Source organism: Suncus etruscus, chromosome 6 (genome assembly GCF_024139225.1).
Source record: "Suncus etruscus isolate mSunEtr1 chromosome 6, mSunEtr1.pri.cur, whole genome shotgun sequence".
NCBI lineage: Eukaryota > Metazoa > Chordata > Mammalia > Eulipotyphla > Soricidae > Suncus > Suncus etruscus.
The window spans coordinates 31,617,218-31,636,166 of record NC_064853.1 but is presented as its reverse complement, the minus strand read 5'-3'; the positions used below and the strand labels follow the sequence as shown (position 1 = coordinate 31,636,166).

Here is an 18,949-nt window from a genome sequence, read left to right as displayed (position 1 = left end):
TGCTTTATACTACTCTAGTCTAAACTCAAGTGCCTAACAGGAGGGTGGAGAGGAGGAGCTGTCACTCTGTGTGTGTGTGTGTGTGTGTGTGTGTGTGTGTGTGTGTGTGTGTGTGTGTGTGTGTGTGTGTGTGTATGTGTATGTGTCAGAGTTTTAGTTCAATCTAACTACAGTTTTGCATCCAGCTCTTCTGCAGCCCATTCAACTCCCAAATCCCTGCTGGGTGGAGGAAGGAGGTCATGCAGCTGACATTTAGTGGGGGGTCTGCGGGGCCGGGCTGCCAGGAGGGAGTCCTGCGTCAGTGCCCAGAGAAGTCACCGCACTCTTGAGTGCCCCTTCAGGACAGCCAGGCCGCTGGCACTCTCGGCTCGGGGTTGTGTGCGCAGCTCTCGGATATTTATACCCACGGCTCTGCGCGGCTTTTCGGAGCCGTACGGCGCCCTCCTCCCGCCCCGAGCCGCCCAGGGTTTTGGGGGGCGGCCCGCCGGTTGGGCTCCACACTCTCTAGGGAACCAGAAGGACCCCAGGGAGCAGGACCGGGACCCCAGCGTCGGGTAGCGAAGCTCTGTCCAGGCATCGGCCCCAATGGAGGGGACCGCGGAGTCCCAGACGCCTGACCTGCGAGACCTGGAGGGCAAGGTGGGCAGGAGGACCCCCGAAGGGCTGCTCCGCGGACTGCGAGGCGACTGGGGGCCGGGAACCTCCGACTCCCTGGCGGCCCCCGGGACGCCTGGGGCGGGCCACGGCCTGGGGGACAAGATCCTGGCGCTGAGGATGGAGCTGGTGAGTGGCGGCTCCCCTTGGGCAGAGGTTGGAGGTGGGGATGGGGAGCCACCCTGGCTTAGGCCAGAAGAGACAACGCACACCCTAGAGTTGGGCCGGGGAGAAGGGAGTTGGAACTCCCCACCTAACTCCCCGGGTCCCCTCGCAGATCATCTTTAAGCCGTGGAAACCATGCATAGCCCCCACCACCACCACCAGAGTGAGTGGAGGAGTGGGGATGAGTCTTAAGGACCTGGGAGTTTTTCCTGCCAAATAATCTGGAGGGAGGTGTGCGCATTTCGCCACCACCACCCCCCCCCCAGAATCTGGAGTAGTGCTCCCCTCCCTTCCATCACTCTCCTCCCACCAGCACATTCCCCCCTCTCACCCCGTGTTCGTGGCCCCATCTTCCTTCGCAGAGACATCTGGTTAGATACTACCTGGGCTGCTAAAAATCATCCTTTCTGTCCCCAACAGTCCCTCACCCACTTAAAAGCTTTGCAGGTTCCTAGACCCAGTAACGCGCTCGGGGTGGTTTGCTTCACTCCTCTCCCCGATTTTTGTTTGTTTGCTTTGGGCCACGGCGACGCTCTGTCCTTACTCCTAACTCTGCGCTTCGGGACCATAAGGGCTGACCCGGAGATCAACCCCAACTGGGTCAGCTGCATGCAAGGCAAGCTCCCCCCACTACCTGCTGTACTACCGCTCTGCGCTGCTGCTTTTTGGCTCCTTTTGTACCTCCTACCTAAGGGAAAAGAGGAGGAAATAGGGACCCTCCCCCCTTCCCCTTTCCCTGTTGTTGCTGGCCAAGATTCAGAGCCAAAAAGGGCAGTTGCTTTCTCCCCAGGCTTCTCCCCCCTTTTCTACCCTCCCTGGGCTCCCTAGGGCCTTGGTTCCTGTTCTGGGGAAGGCTGTAACACCTGCCTTCACTTCTTGCCAGACCTGGGGACTGAGGAATCCACGCTGTTCTCTGGCCCAGAATCAGGAGGCCACGGTTAATGGCAGGGAACAGGTCTTCCTGGAGTCCTACTTCATGCCCTGCTCTGTGCCAGGCTGGACTGTGAGGGTGTTGGGTAGGTCATGGGGCTCCCTGAGAGGCTGTGAGGGGAGCTATGTGGGCAGAACAATCCGGAACCCTCCCTGGGGGAAGGATTTGAATGCCTGTGTGCACTTGGCCTTGAAGATTGTAGGATTTGGAATTCGCTAGAGCAGAGAGTGACCACCTAAGGTCCTACTATGTCGAATCTGATTTTTGCTCGGGACCTAGAAAGAAGCGGCCTTTAGAAACTCATTTTCACTAAGCGCATGTGAACAGGATTAGGCAATTTACCAAATATTTCTTTCTTTCTTTGTTTTTGAGCCACACCCAGGAATACTTAGGGGTTACTCCTGGCTCTGCTGTGCTCAGGGATCACTCTGGGTGGGACTCAGAGGGGTCATATGGGGTGTCAGAGATCCAAAGACAAGCTGCATTGAAGGCAAGTGTTCTACCCACTGTACTACCACCCTGTACTCAAATGGTTTTGGGTTTTGTTTGGGTTTTGGATAATACCTGATGCTCGAGGGTTACTTCTCACTCTTCACTTAGGAATTACTCCTAGTGGTGCTGAGGGATCATATTCGATGCCCAGGATCAAACCTGGGTTGACTGTGCAAGGCAAGCATCCCACCACTTGTACTATCGCTTCTGCCCCACCAAATGTTTCTTTTTTTTAAAACTTTAATTTTATTGATTGATTCATTGATTGGTTGTTTGGCCACACCGAGTGGTGTTCAGGGGTTACTCCTGGCTCTGCACTCTGAAATCACCCCTGACAGGCACAGGGGACCATATGGAATGCCAGGAATCAAACTGCGAATCAAATTGACTCTCCCAGGTTGGCCGCATGCAAGGCAAACGTCCTACTGCTATGCTATCTCTCGGGCCCCACCAAATGTTTCTTGATTCTCACAGCAACCCTAAGTTGGTAAGTTATGTTTTGTAGGTGAAAAAAAAAAAAAAAAAAAGCTGAGTCACAAAATGATGTCCTCAGTCCAGGCAAAAAGTATAAAACATAGCCAGCTTTGAACCCAGGTTGTCTTCTGCACAACAAGGTATATCTTTTCCATGGAGACTTGCTTTATGCATATTTTTGGTGCTTGTTGTTGGTTGTTTTTTTTTGTTTTGTTTTTTTTTTTTTTTTTGTCTGTTTGGTTGGTTGGTTGGTTGTACCACCACTTCGGCCCCTGGTTTTGGTTTTTTTGGTATTTTGAGAGGTGGCCATACCTGGTCTTATTTCTGGCTCTGTGCTCAGGAATCACTCCAGGTACAGTAGTGTGGAGAATTGAGCCCAGGTCAACCACATGCAAGGCAAGGCAAATGGCCTACCCACTGCACTATCTCTCTGGTTGATGCTGGTCCATATATTTTATATATTTAAAGTGAGAGGAGCTGTCAGCATTTCCTGACTCCCAGACTGGAGGGGCATGCATGAGCCTGTATATGCAGGAACATACATAGTGGAGCCAGTGAAGGAACCTTTCCTAAGGGGCTCTCTGAGTCCTTTCTTCTTTTCCTTTTCTTTGTTTTTGGGTCTCTCCGAATAGTGGCCTTCAGGTTATTCCTGGCTCTGCACTCAGGACTCACTCCTGGCAGGATCAGGGAATCATTTGGGTTTTTTTTCTTTGGGGCCACACCCAGTGATGCTCAGGAGTTACTCCTGGCTCTGCACTCAGAAATTGCTCCTGGTGAGTGGGACCATATAGGACGCTGGGGATCAAACCCAGGTCTGTCCTGAGTCAGCCGCATGCAAGGCAAACGCCCTACTGCTGTGCTTTCATTTCAGCCTCATGGATCAGGGGACTATTTGGGATGCTGGAGAATGAACCTGGGTCAACCTTTTGCAAGGCACATATTACAGTTGTGCCATTGCTTTAGTCCTTCCTTTCTGCTATTGTAGTCTCCTGATAAAATTTAAGGCAGAATCTTTAAATTTGATGATGGCACACTGCACTCTCGACCCATGAAGATTTAGCAAGAGAACCTTCTGGAGTACAGAAGAGGAAGGGGGGCCTAGAGTGATGGTACAGTGGGCAAAGAGCTTGCCTTGCATGTATCCAACCCAGGTTTGATCCTGAGCATCCATTATGAGCCCTGAGCACCACTAGAAGTAATTCCTAGGTGATTCCTAAGCACCACTGGGTGTAACCCAAAAACAAAAATAAAAATAGAAGAAGGGGGGCCCGAAGAGATAGCACAGTGGCGTTTGCCTTGCAAGCAGCCAATCCAGGACCAAAGGTGGTTGGTTCAAATCCCGGTGTCCCACATGGTCCCCCGTGTCTGCCAGGAGTTATTTCTGAGCAGACAGCCAGGAGTAATCCCTGAGCATCACCGGGTGTGGCCCAAAACCCAAAAAAAAAAAAAAAAATAGAAGAAGGGGTTTCCTGTGTATCCCACAGACCCTTACCCCATTTCTCTCTCTGTTCTCAGATCAGAATATCATTCCCTGCTTTAGGCTCTGCCCTGCCCCTTACCTGGAGGTATAAGGGACAGACTGTGAAGTCACTAGTAGCAAAACTGTATCTAAACTATTCTTCCAGAGAGCTTTTGCCAGTTCACCTGCAAGAATAATCACCCCTGCCTTGGAGGCCAAGGGTATCTCTCCTCTGCTGCACCCTTCTCCACTGGCTCCTCTTCCACTCATAGGTTCAGGGGACTGCACCAACTCTGGGCTCCAAGGGAAGAGAAACTATAGTAACCCCTCTCTCTTTTTTTTTTTTTGGGCCACACCCGGCGGTGCTCAGGGGTTACTCCTGGCTGTCTGCTCAGAAATAGCTCCTGGCAGGCACGGGGGACCATATGGGACACCGGGATTCGAACCAACCACCTTTGGTCCTGGATCGGCTGCTTGCAAGGCAAACGCTGCTGTGCTATCTCTCCGGGCTCAACCCCTCTCTTTCATTCTCCTCCTCCTGAGGACTGCCATGGCAACCCACCCCCACAGAGCAGCTTGAGAAAGAGCTTCAGGTCAGGAGGGAGAGGCCAAGGGTTCAAGTTTTGACCCAGCTGCACTGTGGGAACCTCTTCCTCTTGAGCAGGATTCAGGGCCACCTCTCTGCTGGCCTCAGTTTTCCAATGCTCTGGGGCCTGGAGGAACACAGCATCTTGGACTGAAGAGCTCAGAGTCTCCCTAATAGCAAGTCTGACCAGGAAGCCAGGACTGGAGTCTCCAGCGCCTCACCCCAGGCTCTGATTAAACTGAACACTGAGAGCATCAAGTGTGATGTGTCTGTTAATGGGAGCAGTGAGGAGCCTGAATCCTCCCAGGAAGAGATTTCCCCTGGGTTGGCCTCCCAGGCTGCATCTCTCCAGAGCTATTTTTCCCTTTCCTGTTTCCAAAGAGATGGTGTGAAAATAGTGTTTCCTTTTCTGTCAAGAAAGAGATGCTTGGTTCTATTCTGGGGAAGGAGGCGTCACAGCCAGGGGAACCCACTATCATGGGATGAGAAAATCTGGTTCGCTGATTTCTTTCCCACCAACATAGTAAAAACCAACTCCCTGAACACTGGGGGCACCAGTGGGGCCAAGGAGAGCCAAGAATGCAAGAGAATCACAAAATTAAATTTGACTTTTTTGGTCCTCAGCTAAGCCCCATAAATGAACTACTCTCAAAGAGCTTACAGCCTGGTGAAGGAAGGAGGGAGACAGATTTCTAAGTGCAGTACTGGAGGATAAATGCAATTAAAACCAGGAGGGCTTCTTGGAATAGTCTTCATTGCAGAATGATACAATCAGATTTGGGTTCCAGAAGGGGCATTTTGATTTCTTGGCAGGGACTTTTGTGCCACATCCAGTGGTGCTCAGGCCTGTTCCTATCTCTGCTCAGGATCCTGGCGGGGCCCAGGGAACTATATGGGGTACTGGGGATCTGTCTGTTTTGTTTTGTTTTGGAGTCACACTTTGCTATGCTCAGTTGTTACTCCTGTCTCTGCACTCAGGGTTCACTCCTAGCAGGCTCAGGGGACCATAGGGATGCTGAATATTGAACCCGGGTTAGCCACATGCAAGCCCTACTTGCTGTATTTCTCCAGCACCCTGAGGATTGATCTTGGGTCAGCTGTGTGAAAGACAAGAGTCTTTGGGACCAAAGTTGAAGTATGGCAGGTAAAGTACTTGCCTTGCACTTGGCCGAATTGGGCTCAATCTCCAGCATCCCATATGGTCCCCTGAGCCCACCAGGAGTGACCCCTGAGTGCAGAGCTAGGAGTAAGCCCTGAGCATCACCAGGTGTAGCCCCCCAAAATGAAAAAGACAAGTGTCTTCTTACTGTTTTACTTTTCTGAGCCCTTAAAAAAACCTTTTGGGGGGCCGGGCGGTGGCACTGGAGGTAAGGTGCCTGCCTTGCCTGCGCTAGCCTAGGACGGACCGCGGTTCGATCCCCTGGCGTCCCATATGGTCCCCCAAGAAGCCAGGAGCAACTTCTGAGCGCATAGCCAGGAGTAACCCCTGAGCGTCACCGGGTGTGGCCCAAAAACCAAAAACCAAAAAAAAAAAAAACCTTTTGGGGGGCACGCCTGTAATGTTCAGGGACTCCTGGGCTCCACCAGGAATAAGCCTGAGCACCAGTGGGTGTGGCCATAAAGTCCCTGCCAAGAAAACAAAATGACCCTTCCAGAACCCAAAATTGATTGCATAATTCTACTATGAAAATTATTCCAGGAAGTCCTCCTGGTTTTAACTGCATTTATCCTCCTATACCACAGTTAGGATTCCTGGTTCTATACTCAGAAATCACTTCGAGTTGTACTTGGGAGACCATATTGGATGCTATGGACTGAACCCAGATCAGCTGTGTGCAAAGTAAGCATCCTATTTGCTGTTATATTTATCAGGCCCATAGAAAGGCCTCTTGGTTTTTTTTTTTTGGGGGGGGGCACACCTGGTGGCACTCAGGGTTACTCCTGGCTTTATGCTCAGATCACTCCTGGCAGACTTCGAGGTCCATGGAAGACCATTATGGGATGCCAGATATCAAATCTGGGTAGGCAGAGTGCAAGACAAATGCCCTCCCTGCTGTGCTACTGGCCCCAAGGCCTATCTTTTTATTTATTTATTTATTTATTTATTTATTTATTTTGTTGGCTATACCCGTTGATCTCAGGGGTTACTCTGGCTATGCACTCAGAAATCACTCCTGGCTTGGAGGAGCATATGGGATGCCAGGGATCGAACCATGGTCTGACCTAGGCTAGTGCTTGCAAGGCAGACACCTTACTTCTAGCACCACCGCTCTGGTAGGCCTAGACTTCTTGACTGACAGATTAATTCTGTCTTTAGAAAGAATAGAGAAGATTTACTAGCAAAAATAGCATTTGTGGTGAACATATAGAATAAAGTTAGCCAATTGAACACAAATTACCTTTATTTCTGAAACTTCACAAAAAACTAATAGGATTGGGCTAGAGAGATAGTACAGGAGGTAGGGCTTATGCCTTGCATGCACTGACCTGGGTTCAATACCCTGCATCTCATATGGTACACCACTAGAAGTCATTTCTTTTTTTTTTTTTTTTTTTTGGATTTTCGGATCACACCTGGCAGTGCTCAGGGGTTACTCCTGGCTCTATGCTCAGAAATCGCTCCTGGCAGGCTCAGGGGATCATATGGGATGCCGGGATTCAAACCACCAACCTTCTGGATGAAAGGCAAATGCCTTACCTTCATGTTATCTCTCCAGCCCCTAGAAGTAATTTCTGAGTGTAGAGCCTAGAATAAACTCTGAGTACTGCTGGGTGTGTCCCAAGACAAACATCTGATAGGATTAATTTAAAGTTATAAAGTGGGGCCAAAGCCATACTACAGCCCACAGGACTTTTGCCTTACATGTGGCCGACCCAGGTTCAATCCCTAGCACCCATATATATTTCCCTGAGCACTGCCAGGAATGATCCCTGAATACTGAGTAATCCCTGAGCACTGCCATTTTTGACCCCAAAAAACAATAAATAGGAACTGGTGGTGCAACAACTGGTCAGACACAATTGTCTGCCTTGCGCACGCTAGCCTAGGATGGATCACAGTTTGATCCCCCAGTGTCCCATATGGTCCCACAAGCCAGGAGTGATTTCTTTTTTTTTTTTTTTTGGTTTATGGGTCACACCCGGCAGCACTCAGGGGTTAGTCCTGGCTCTATGTTCAGAAATCACTCCTGTGATTTCCTCCTGTGTCTAAGGCTGGAGCACACCTTACAGCTTTGCTATCTCTCCAGTCCCCAGGAGTGATTTCTGAGCACAGAGCCAGGAGTAACCTTTAAGCATCACCGGGTGTGGCCCAAAAACCATAAATAAATAAATAAATAAATAAATAAATAAATAAAGGTATGAAGCTCTTATGCAAATGATAATAGAAGATAGGAACATATTTTTTTGAAGCTGAAAAGCAGAGGGAAGAATGGTAACTTCATTAGTAGACCTGAAAAAAGTTGACTCCTGAGCCAGCACTGGGGAAATCTAAAAAACAACCCATTTTGTGCAGCAGAAACCCTCAGAGGCTTCAGGAGTCAGAAGGAACTCATATTTCTGGTACTTGGGTGCTAGTGATCTATCCCCAGTATCTTCCAGTCCCCCAACCATAACCAGTTGTCTTGAGCACTGTTGGAAACGCCCCCAAGCATTGCTGGGTGTATCACTGCAAAAACAAACCAAAAAAAAACCCTCCACAGCAGAAGCTGTTTAGGTATGTGGAAGACCTGGGTTTAAACCTAGCACTGCAAAACACTAGAGTCTCCAGCATAGATGTAATTTACCAATTCTCTGTAGACATCTAGTAGTTAAAAAGCTTCAGTCAGTATATACAATTCATAACTTTTTTTTTTTGTTTTCTGGGTCGAACCCGGCAGCGCTCAGGGGCTCCTCCTGGCTCTATGCTCAGAAATTGCTCCTGGAAGGCTTGGGGGACCATATGGGATGCAGGGATTTGAACCACCGTCCTGCATGCAAGGCAAACGCTTTACCTCCATGCTATCCCTCCGGCCCCACAATTCATAACCCTTTATAAAAACAAACAAACAAACAAAAAAACAAAAAAACAACTTAGCAATAAATTGTAGCCATGAAGTGCTAGTGATTTTTTCTTTTTTCTTTTGTGTTTTGGGCCACAATGCTGGCTGTGTTTAAGGGCAGAGGAGCGGGGAAGATGCAAGGGAGGTCAGGCCTGCTTTTGGGACCAAGTGATGTGGAGATCTAACCTGGTGCTCTGCATGCAAATTACATCTTCTAGCCTCTTGACTTAGATCCCCAAAACATGATTTTTTTTCTTTTTTAAAAATAACGTTTGCCTTGCACATGGCCCACCCGGATTTTATCCCTGACATCCCATAAGGTCCCCCAAGCCTGCCAGGAGTGATTTCTGAGCACAGAGCCAGGAGTAACTTTGATCACCACTGGATGTGGCCCTAACGCCCCCCTCCAAAAAATAAATACCAGTCCTTGGTGGTCAAAGCACTACAGCAGGTAGAGAACTGTATCCCAGGCACCCCAGATGGTCCCCTGAGCACTGCTAAGAGTAATCCCTGAACAATGCTGAATGTGACCTAAAAATAAAAACAAAGCAAATGAAAAAAAAAATTGTCCTTGAGCTTGGATTTTGCTATAGCCTTTCAGAACTGCTTCAAGTAGGCCCTAATCAAAAGCAGATTTACTTTTTGATTTTTGTATAGTCATGAAGTCACAAGTAAACACTGAATTATTCTAGTCTAAATTAAGTCATCACTGAAAATTTCCTGTTTTCCTGTTTTAGTAACAATATTTATAATGCAAAGGAAGTAATAATGGGTTTTTATGTTTTTCTACATGACTGACTGCCTTTAAAACTATTGGAAATGGGGGCTGGAGAGATTGTGCAGCAGTAGTGCATTTGCCTTGCTCGAGGCTGACCCAGGACAAACCTGGGTTTGATCCCTGGCATCCCATATGGTCCCCCAAGCCAGGAGCGATTTCTGAGCACATAGCCAGGAGTAACCCCTAAGCGTCACAGAGTGGGGCCCAAAAACAAACAAACAAGCAAACAAACAAAATAACTGTTGGAAATGTAGACATGTAGTAGTTCAGAGTTTGTCTAATTGAATTCTCAGAGAGTACTAATTGAAAAAGAGCCAGCCATCTTTTAAAAAAAATTGTTTTAAAAACAAAACAACAACAAAAAGAAACAGTCTTTTGGGGCCGGAGAGATAGCATGGAGGTAAGGCGTTTACCTTTCATGCAGAAGGTCGATGGTTAGAATCCCAGCATCCCATATGGTCCCCTGAGCCTGCCAGGAGCGATTTCTGAGCATAGAGCCAGGAGTAACCCCTGAGCATGGCCGGGTGCGACCCAAAAACAAAACAAAAAAATTTGTTTTAGAAAAAATTCACAGGGCGGAAGAGATAGCACATCAGTGGGACATTTGCCTTGCATGCAGCTAATTCAGAAAGGACAGTGGTTCAAATCTGGCATTCCATATGGTCCCCTGAGCCTGCCAGGGGCAATTTCTGAGTGTGAGCCAGGATTATCTCCTGAGCGCCACAGGGTGTGACCCCCCAAAAAAAAAGAAAAGAAAAGAACTCATGGGGCCAGAACATAGCACAGCAGGTAGGGCATTTGTCTTGTATGAGGTTTACCCAGGTTCAATCCCCAGCATCCCATATGATCCTCTGAGTCTGCCAAGAGTAATTTCTGAGCACCACCCACAGCGGGTAGGGTATTTGACTTGCAAGCAGCTGACCCAGATTTGATTGATGGCATCCCATATGATCCCCCAAGCACTGCCAGGACTGACTCCTAAAGCACCACTGGATGTGGCCCAAAAACAAACAATAAAAGTACTCATACTCGGGCCCGGAGAGATAGCACAGCGGCGTTTGCCTTGCAAGCAGCCGATCCAGGATGGTTCAAATCCCGGTGTCCCATATGGTCCCCCGTGCCTGCCAGGAGCTATTTCTGAGCAGACAGCCAGGAGTAACCTCTGAGCAACACCGGGTGTGACCCAAAAACAAACAAACAAACAAACAAAACAAAAAAAAAGTACTCATACTCAAGGTGCCCCTTTGGGTAAGAGTTAGGGAACTGGGTGCCAGTCATTCTTTTATCCTAGAGAAGAGTGAAGATTCATTTTAGAAAGAATCAAACAGGGGGCTGGAGAGATAGCATGGAGATAGGGTATTTGCTTTGCATGTAGAAGGACGGTGGTTTGAATCCCGGCATCCCATATGGTCCCCTGAGCCTGCTAGGAGCAATTTCTGAGCATGGAGCCAGGAGTAACCCCTGAGCACTGCCGGGTGTGACCCAAAACCCCAAAATAAAAGAATCAAGCAGGGCTAAAGAAGAATACAAACTGAGTCCATAAGTTTCATCGTTGACACCACATGTGACCAACATCCTTCCCATCCCCAGCCCAGCCAGGAGAGATTCCTGAGCACCATGCAGTGTAGCCCCCCTCTAAAAAGTAAAGGGAGAGACACACAAAAAAAAATAGCAACAATAGGGCTAGAGAGGTAACATAGCAGGTTAGATGCTTGCTTGATCCCTGGCATCACATATGGGTCACACCCGGCAGTGCTCAGGGGTTACTCCTGGCTCTTTGCTCAGAAATCACCCCTGGAAGGCACAGGGGACCATATGGGATGCTGGGATTTGAACCAACGACCTTCTGCATGAAAGGCAAATGCTTACCTCCATGCTATCTCTCCGATCCCAAGTTTTGACATTTTTTTAAAGACAAAGTAATTTTATGGGCTGGGGAAGATAAGGTGCTTGCCTTGTAAGTAGATGACCTGGATGTGATCTCTAGCATCCTATCTGGTCTCTCAAGCACTGCCAGGAGTGATTCCTGAGTGCAAAGTCAGTACTAACCTCTGAGCATTATTTTTGGTTTTGGACCACACCTTGGAATGCTCACAGATTGCTCCTGGCAAAGCTCTGGGTACTATATGGGGTTTCTGGAATTGAAACCGGATAGACACATGCAAGGCAAGTACCTTACTTGCTATTCTATCTCTCCAAACCCTACAGAAATATTTATTTTTATTTTTATTTTCGTTTTTGGGCCACACCCAGTGATGCTCAGGGCTTACTCCTGGCTATGTGTTCAGAAATCGCTCCTGGCTTGGGAGATCATATGGAATGCCAGGGATCAAACCGAGGCCCATCCTGGGTCAGCTGCATGCAAGGCAAATGCCCTACCACTGTGCTATCCCTTGCAGCCCCATTTTTGTTTATTTGTTGTTTGGGACACACCTGGTGGTGCTCAGGGGTTACTCCTGGCCCTGTGTTCAGAAATTGCTCCTTGCAGGCTCAGGGGACTATATGGGATGCCAGGAATCGAACCCAATTTCGTCCTGGGTCGGCAGCGTGCAAGGCAAATGCCCTACTGCTGTGCTACCTCTCCGGCTCCCGCACCCCCCCCCCTTTTTTTTTTTTTTTGGTTTTTGGGCCACACTCGGTGAAGCTCAGGGATTACTCCTGATATGCATTCAGAAATCACCCCTGGCAGGCTCAGGGGACCGTATGGGATGCTGGGGATCGAACCTTGGTCCATCCTAAATTAGCACATGGAAGGCAAATTCCCTACCACCTGTGCCACTGCTCTGGCTCCTGGCCCCTTATTTTTATTTTTATTTTTATTTATTTATTTATTTATTTATTTATTTATTTATTTATTATTATTATTTTTTTGGTTTTTGGGTCACACCCGGCGGCGCTCAGGGGTTACTCCTGGCTGTCTGCTCAGAAATAGCTCCTGGCAGGCACAGGGGACCATATGGGACACCGGGATTCGAACCAACCACCTTTGGTCCTGGATCGGCTGCTTGCAAGGCAAACACCGCTGTGCTATCTCTCCGGGCCCTTATTTTTATATTTTTAATTTTTGTTCTGGACCCTTAATTAATTTTTTTTTGTTTTTGGGTCACACCCGGCAGCGCTTAGGGGTTACTCCTGGCTCTACGCCCAGAAATCGCTCTTGGCAGGCTCAGGGGACCATATGGGATGCCGGGATTTGAACCACTATCCTTCTACATGTAAGGCAAATGCCCCACCTCCATGCTATCTCTCCAGCCCTCCCCCCTTGATTAATATATTTATTTAAGCACCATGATTACAAACACTTTTATAGTTGGGTTTTAGTTATAAGAAAAGAATACCCCCTCCTTCACCAGTGCAACATTCCCACTACAAATGCCCCTTATATCCCTCCTCCCCACTCCCTGCCTATATTCCAGACAGGCATTCTATTTCTCTCACTCACTACCACTGTCAATATAGTTGTCAGTGTATTTATTTTTCTAACTGAACTTAACACTCTTGTGGCAAGCTTATGGGCCAGACCTTCCAACCCTCATCTCTATTGTCTCTGAGTATTATTACTACAGAAATATTTTAATAAGAGAATGGGTGTATTACTGGGTCCCATGCTAGCATGGCCCCACATAAATAACCTGGTTGGTGAGAAGAGTGGAGACAAAGGCAAGGCTGAATAGTCACCTAAACTGCACAGGCCAGGGGGAAACCCTTGCAGTAATAGAAGCCTTTCAGCCTTTCAGCCCCATTACATCTTCTAAGAAGCTCCTGAGGGCCCGGAGAGATAGCACAGCGGCGTTTGCCTTGCAAGCAGCCGATCCAGGACCAAAAGGTGGTTGGTTCGAATCCCGGTGTCCCATATGGTCCCCCGTGCCTGCCAGGAGCTATTTCTGAGCAGACAACCAGGAGTAACCCCTGAGCAACGCCGAGTGTGACCCAAAAACCGAAAAAAAAAAAAAAAAAAAAAAAAAAAAAGAAGCTCCTGAGCTCCAGCATAGCAGAGAAGACTGGGCTCTGCATCACAGCTGCATGTCCAAGTCTATTGCCATGCCTAAAAGCCCCGAGTTCGATCCCTGACATCATATGCCAGCACCTCCAGCACCAGTGGGCATCTTTCTGGCCTGTATTAGACCAACTGTTACCAACCCCCACCAAAAAAATACTTTACATGTCAGGCCCTGGTGTTCGCAGGGATATGAGTAGGCAAGAGCTGCATTATAAGAATGGAGCATATGTGGAAGATGGCCCTGGGTTTGGTTCTCAACCCTGTATGGCCCCTGTTGACTAGGTATGTCCCTGGTTGACCCCAAATTGACCCCAGTTGACAGAATAACACTGCTGGGAGTGACTCCCACAACAATAATAAATAAATAAACAAACAAACAAATAAATAAATAAACAAGGCTGGAGAGATAGCATAGCGGTAGGACATTTGCCTTGCAAGCAGTTGTTCCAGGACGGACAGTGGTTTGAATCCTGGCATCCCACATGGTCCCCTGAGCCTGCCAGGAGGGATTTCTGAGCTCAGAGGCAGGAGTAGTCCCTGTGTGCTGCCGGGTGTGACCCAAAAACTAAAATAAATAAATAAACAAAATAAACTCAAATTTATGAAGGGAAAAAAAAAAGAGAGAGCTGTATTGTATCAGTCTTTTGAATACCAGCTGTGAAGTGGTGCAGCGAGTCTGTAAGGGCTAGGAGGTAAGGGACAGGTCCAGACTTGTGCTTGAGGAAGTTAACTCAACGCACCTGAGCAGGAAGAGACCAGCGAAATTACCAAGAGTCCAATTTACTCCAGTGCAGACAGGGAGAGGAGTGTGGCAGAGGGAAGCCTGACTCTCCTTCCAGTGGGAACTAGGCCAGACCCCCTCCCTCAGCAACTACCACCATACTCCAAAAGGATCAGTTTAGCTCTTTATTCCCCAGCGTCTACCTCATTTTGTTCCAATTTACTTACCAATTAACACCTGGCTATTCCTTAAGTTTTGTTTTGTTTTTGTGGGGCTGTGCTCAGGAAACTGTGGTGTCAGGGAATCCACTGGGACTCCACCATGCAAAGCAGACTTTGCAGCAGTCTCCCTGCCCTTGTTTTAGTCTTACTGGTAAAACTGGGTCTGTTCAAAAGCTAATACCTTGTCTATCAAGTACAAAACGTGGTGTTAGAATGATAGTACAGCCAGTAATATACTTGTCGTGCACATGGACAACTCAGATTTGACATCAGTACCCTGGGTAGGGCACTTGCCTTGCACATACGTGGCCAACCTGGGTTCAATCCCTGGCACCCCATATGATCCCTGAGCCCTGCCAATGATCCTTGAGTGCAGAGCCAGGAGTAAGCCCTGAGCATAGCCAGGCTTGGGCCCCCCAGAAAATTTCACACTCCCTGGGAGTTGAGTGATTAAGTCTATTTTATGATGGAAGAAACCAAGGTTCAAAGAAGCTAAAAAGCCATAGAGCCAATCAGCAGTAAGGCTCAGATTTGGTTATTTTTGGCAGTGCCAGGAATTAAACACAAGGCCTCCCTCACATTTGCAAAGTGAGGGCTCTACTGTTGAGCTACTTCTGCACCTAGAGTGGAGATTTTATTTTGTGTTTGGGCCATAACCAAAAGTGATCAGGGGTCATTCCTCACAGTGCTCATGGGAAACAGGGATCGAGCCTGCGTTCCTAATGCTAAGTATGTGTTCTAGCCCTCTGTTCCTAACCAGCCCTTAGAGCTGAGATCTTAAACAATCTGTTCTGGGTGTTTTTGCTTTTAGATTTTAGAGCCATGCCCTGTGGAGTTCAAGACTTATTCCTGTCTCTAAGGGTTTTTTTGGGAAGGCAGAATATTAGGGGGTTGGGCCACACCCAGCAATACTCAGGTGTTACTCTTGGCTCTACACTCAAGAATCATTCCTGTTTGGACGACCATCTGGTATGCCAGTTATCAAGCCAGTTCAATCACATGCAAGGCAAGCACCTTACCTGCTGTCCACTCCAGCCCCTTGTTCTCTGTACTCAGAAATCACTTCTGATGGTGCTTGGGGGCCTATATGTAGTTCTGGGGATCAAATAGGGGACAGACAAGTGCAAGGCAAGTACCTCACAGCCTGTACTATCTCTCCAGCCCTTTGTGTAAATGAATCCAGGGCCTCACCCCTGGATTCTGATTCTATAACCCACACCCCAAATTATTCTCTTCATATACTTCTTTTTTTTTGGGGGGGTCACACCCGGCAGCGCTCAGGGGTTACTCCTGGCTCTATGCTCAGAAATCACTCCTGGCAGGCCCTTGAAACCATATGGGATGCCGGGATTCGAACCACCGTCCTTCTGCATGAAAGACAAACGCCTTACCTCCATGCTATCTCTCTGGCCCCTTCATATACTTCTATATTTATTTTTCTTTTGGTTTTAAAGTCACACCCTGTGGTGCTCAGGAGTTATTCCTGGCTCTGTGCTCAAGGAACCATAAGCAGTGCCAAGGATTCATACCAAGGTGAGTGGTGAGGGGATTGCTAGGCAAGCACCTTAATACCTATACCATTTCTCCAGCCTCATTTATTTACATTTTGTGGTGCTGGGATAGAATCCAGGGCCTCCTTATGCAAAACAAGTGCTTGGTTGCTGAGCTATATCTGTGGCCCCAATCCTACTGTTTTAAAGTGAAAGCATTGTACCCAGATCTGGGATTGATTCCTTCCTCTTCCATTCCTCCAGGCTTACCTGAGAGCCATCGATGTGAAGATCCTGCAGCAACTGATGACCCTCAACGAGGGCATTGAGGCAGTTCGGTGGCTGTTGGAAGAGCGGGGGACGTTGACCAGCCACTGCAGCAGCCTTACCAGCAGCCAGTATAGCCTGACAGGCGGGAGTCCTGGCCGCTCAAGGCGAGGCAGCTGGGACAGCCTGCCAGACACTAGCTCCACCGACAAGATGGACAGTGTCTCTATCGGCAGTTTCTTGGACACTGTTACCCCAAATGAGTTGGAGGAACAGGCCCCCCTGGGGGTGCCTCGCTCTGAGATGGATTGGGCCAAGGTTCTACCCAGTGGGGAGAAGGCCAGGACTGAGGTGGAGCTGACAGCTGCCAAGCTAGGGAGTTTGAAGGCTGCATGGACACTCCCTGGTGAGGGGCAGCCTGCTGGGGCTCCTGAGCCACCTGAGGAGGAGCCAGATAAGTTGGGCTTTGAGGCCCCTTGGTACTGGGAACAGTGCCAGGATGATGTGACCTTCCTTTAACTGTGTGGCCCTTTCATCACTAGGCCCTGACCTCCCTCACATCTGTCCTTCCTGGTCTGGGACCAGGAAGAGACTGCCTGGCAGAAATGGGTTGCTATGGAAACCTGCCCCCTCTGCCTTCCTCTGGGGCTGGCAAGGTTCTGCCTTTGTCCTTCTATATTGGGTCCCTAGAGTTGTTCCTACAGAAGTGTTGACTTCAGAAGCAGACTTGTGGTTCCTGGTATGACAGTACCTCTCCTCCTTCCTTCCCACTTAGGTAAGGATTTGAAGAGTTTCAGATCCCTGAACATTCACTAATGAAGACATGGGGTTGTAATTACCTCACCCAATGTCTAGAAGCCTTGATATCTCTCTTGGCCAAGATTGCAAAGAGACATGGACATTCAGGGCCAAGCTACTATGGATTGGCCTTCCCAGAAGTCTTTGGTAGGACCACCCCTTCCTGTCTGATGAGTGATGTCATTTCCTGTCAGCATACCTGTCTGTGGGAGCTCTTTAAGTGGTGATAAGTCAGTTTGGAGTTATTTGAATCCCTGCCCTGCCTCTACATAAGCTCATTCATTATACAATTACTTCTAACCAGGAGAAACATGTCATCATCTTAACAGAAAAGATTCTGACAAATGCACTTCTTTTCTGAAACATTCTTCTCTTTTTTTGGGGGTGTGTATGAAGGGAGGAGCCAAAGCTGGTGTGTTCTGGAGTTACTCTTTGTTCTGTACTCAGGAATCATGCCTGGTGGGCTCAGGAGACAAGATGGGTTGCCGGGGATCAAACCTGTGTCAGTTGTATATAAGGCAAGCTTCTTACCAGCTGGACTATTACTTCAGCCCCTGTTCCTTTTTTAAATGGTGTTTTGTGTTATCCCAGGGGGCTCCTTTCTTCTGAGGCCACATCCCTACCTAGTATCAGCTCTTAAACATCAGTGCTTTGAGGGACAGAAAATGACAAGGCCACTTTGCCATAGTGCCGGCTCAGCTTAGCCCTAGTTGCCCCCATTTTTGAATTTTGGCCTCAGATCCAACTGCCATTGTGTCTCCACACCTTCTCATTTTTCCATTTTGGGGCTCATGCCTTTTATATGCAGATGACTCTCCCAGTCTTCTCTTTCTACCCCTGACAGGAACCAGAGGAAAGGTTAAGCCTGAGGTCTCAGAGCTTTAGGGGTGTGCCAACAAAGAGAGTACATGGCTTAAGGTGTATAACTTGCAGGCAGCTGACCTGGGTTCAACTCCTAGCACCACATATGGTCCCCTGAGCACTGCCAGGAGTGATCCCTGAATACAGAGCCAAGAATAAGTCCTGAGACTTTTAGGGATAGGCCTCCCAAAACAGAACAGAACAGATATCCAGATAAAAATCTCCAAATGGGAGAAGAGCAGTATCTTTTCTGATCCTGTGATTTCTCTTCCCTCCCTCTGCAGACCTTCCATCATGCGGTCACAAGAACTCTGCTGGTGGGTGGCTGGGATACAAGCAATCCCCTTGTTTGGGTTACAGTGGGGGGCGGGGTGTGGCAGGGAGAGACAGAGGCTCTTTGGTCCTATGGCCCACGGCCACTTCCCACTTCCCTCCCGGGAGAGAGAAGCTGAAGGAAGCTGTCTTTCCTCCTCCCTAGGAACAAGCCCTTGACTCTCAGGACCTGCAAAAGAAGAGGGACTTGGCTCTGGGCCTGAGTCCCAGGGCACTCTTGAATTATACTCAGTAGAAATTTAGAGAAGGTGGCCCCGGAGAGATAGCACAGCGGCGTTTGCGTTGCAAGCAACCAATCCAAGACTAAAGGTGGTTGGTTGGAATCCCAGTGTCCCATATGGTCCCCCGTACCTACCAGGAGCTATTTCTGAGCAGACAGCCAGGAGTAACCCCTGAGCACCGCTGGGTGTGGCCCAAAAACCAAAAAAAAAAAAAATTTAGAGAAGGTGCCAACCTGGGGTATAACAAAAGGACGGTCCAGAGAGTGGGAGGGGACTTGGTTGTGGCTGATGTCAGAGAATAAATTCTTGGAGGTTAACTGTTTGAACCCCAGTTTACTTCCCAAGTGTTGATTCCTATCTTTCCTAGTACCTGAAACTAGATTACTGGAAAACAAAATAAGTAAAAGGGGCCAGAGAGGTGGCGCAAGCAGTTAGGGGTCTGCCTTGCAAGCGCTAGC

The 18,949-nt window shown here is 48.5% G+C and overlaps 1 protein-coding gene across 1 annotated transcript; it reads left to right on the top strand.

The window, feature by feature from the left end:
* The first annotated feature begins 387 nt into the window (after window positions 1-387).
* Window positions 388-17,034, top strand: LURAP1 (leucine rich adaptor protein 1). Its single transcript, XM_049775027.1, has 2 exons — window positions 388-783; window positions 16,276-17,034. The coding sequence occupies exons 1-2, from the start codon at window positions 586-588 to the stop codon at window positions 16,795-16,797; spliced, it is 720 nt and encodes a 239-aa protein (XP_049630984.1). The 5' UTR covers window positions 388-585; the 3' UTR covers window positions 16,798-17,034.
* Window positions 17,035-18,949: the final 1,915 nt, after the last annotated feature.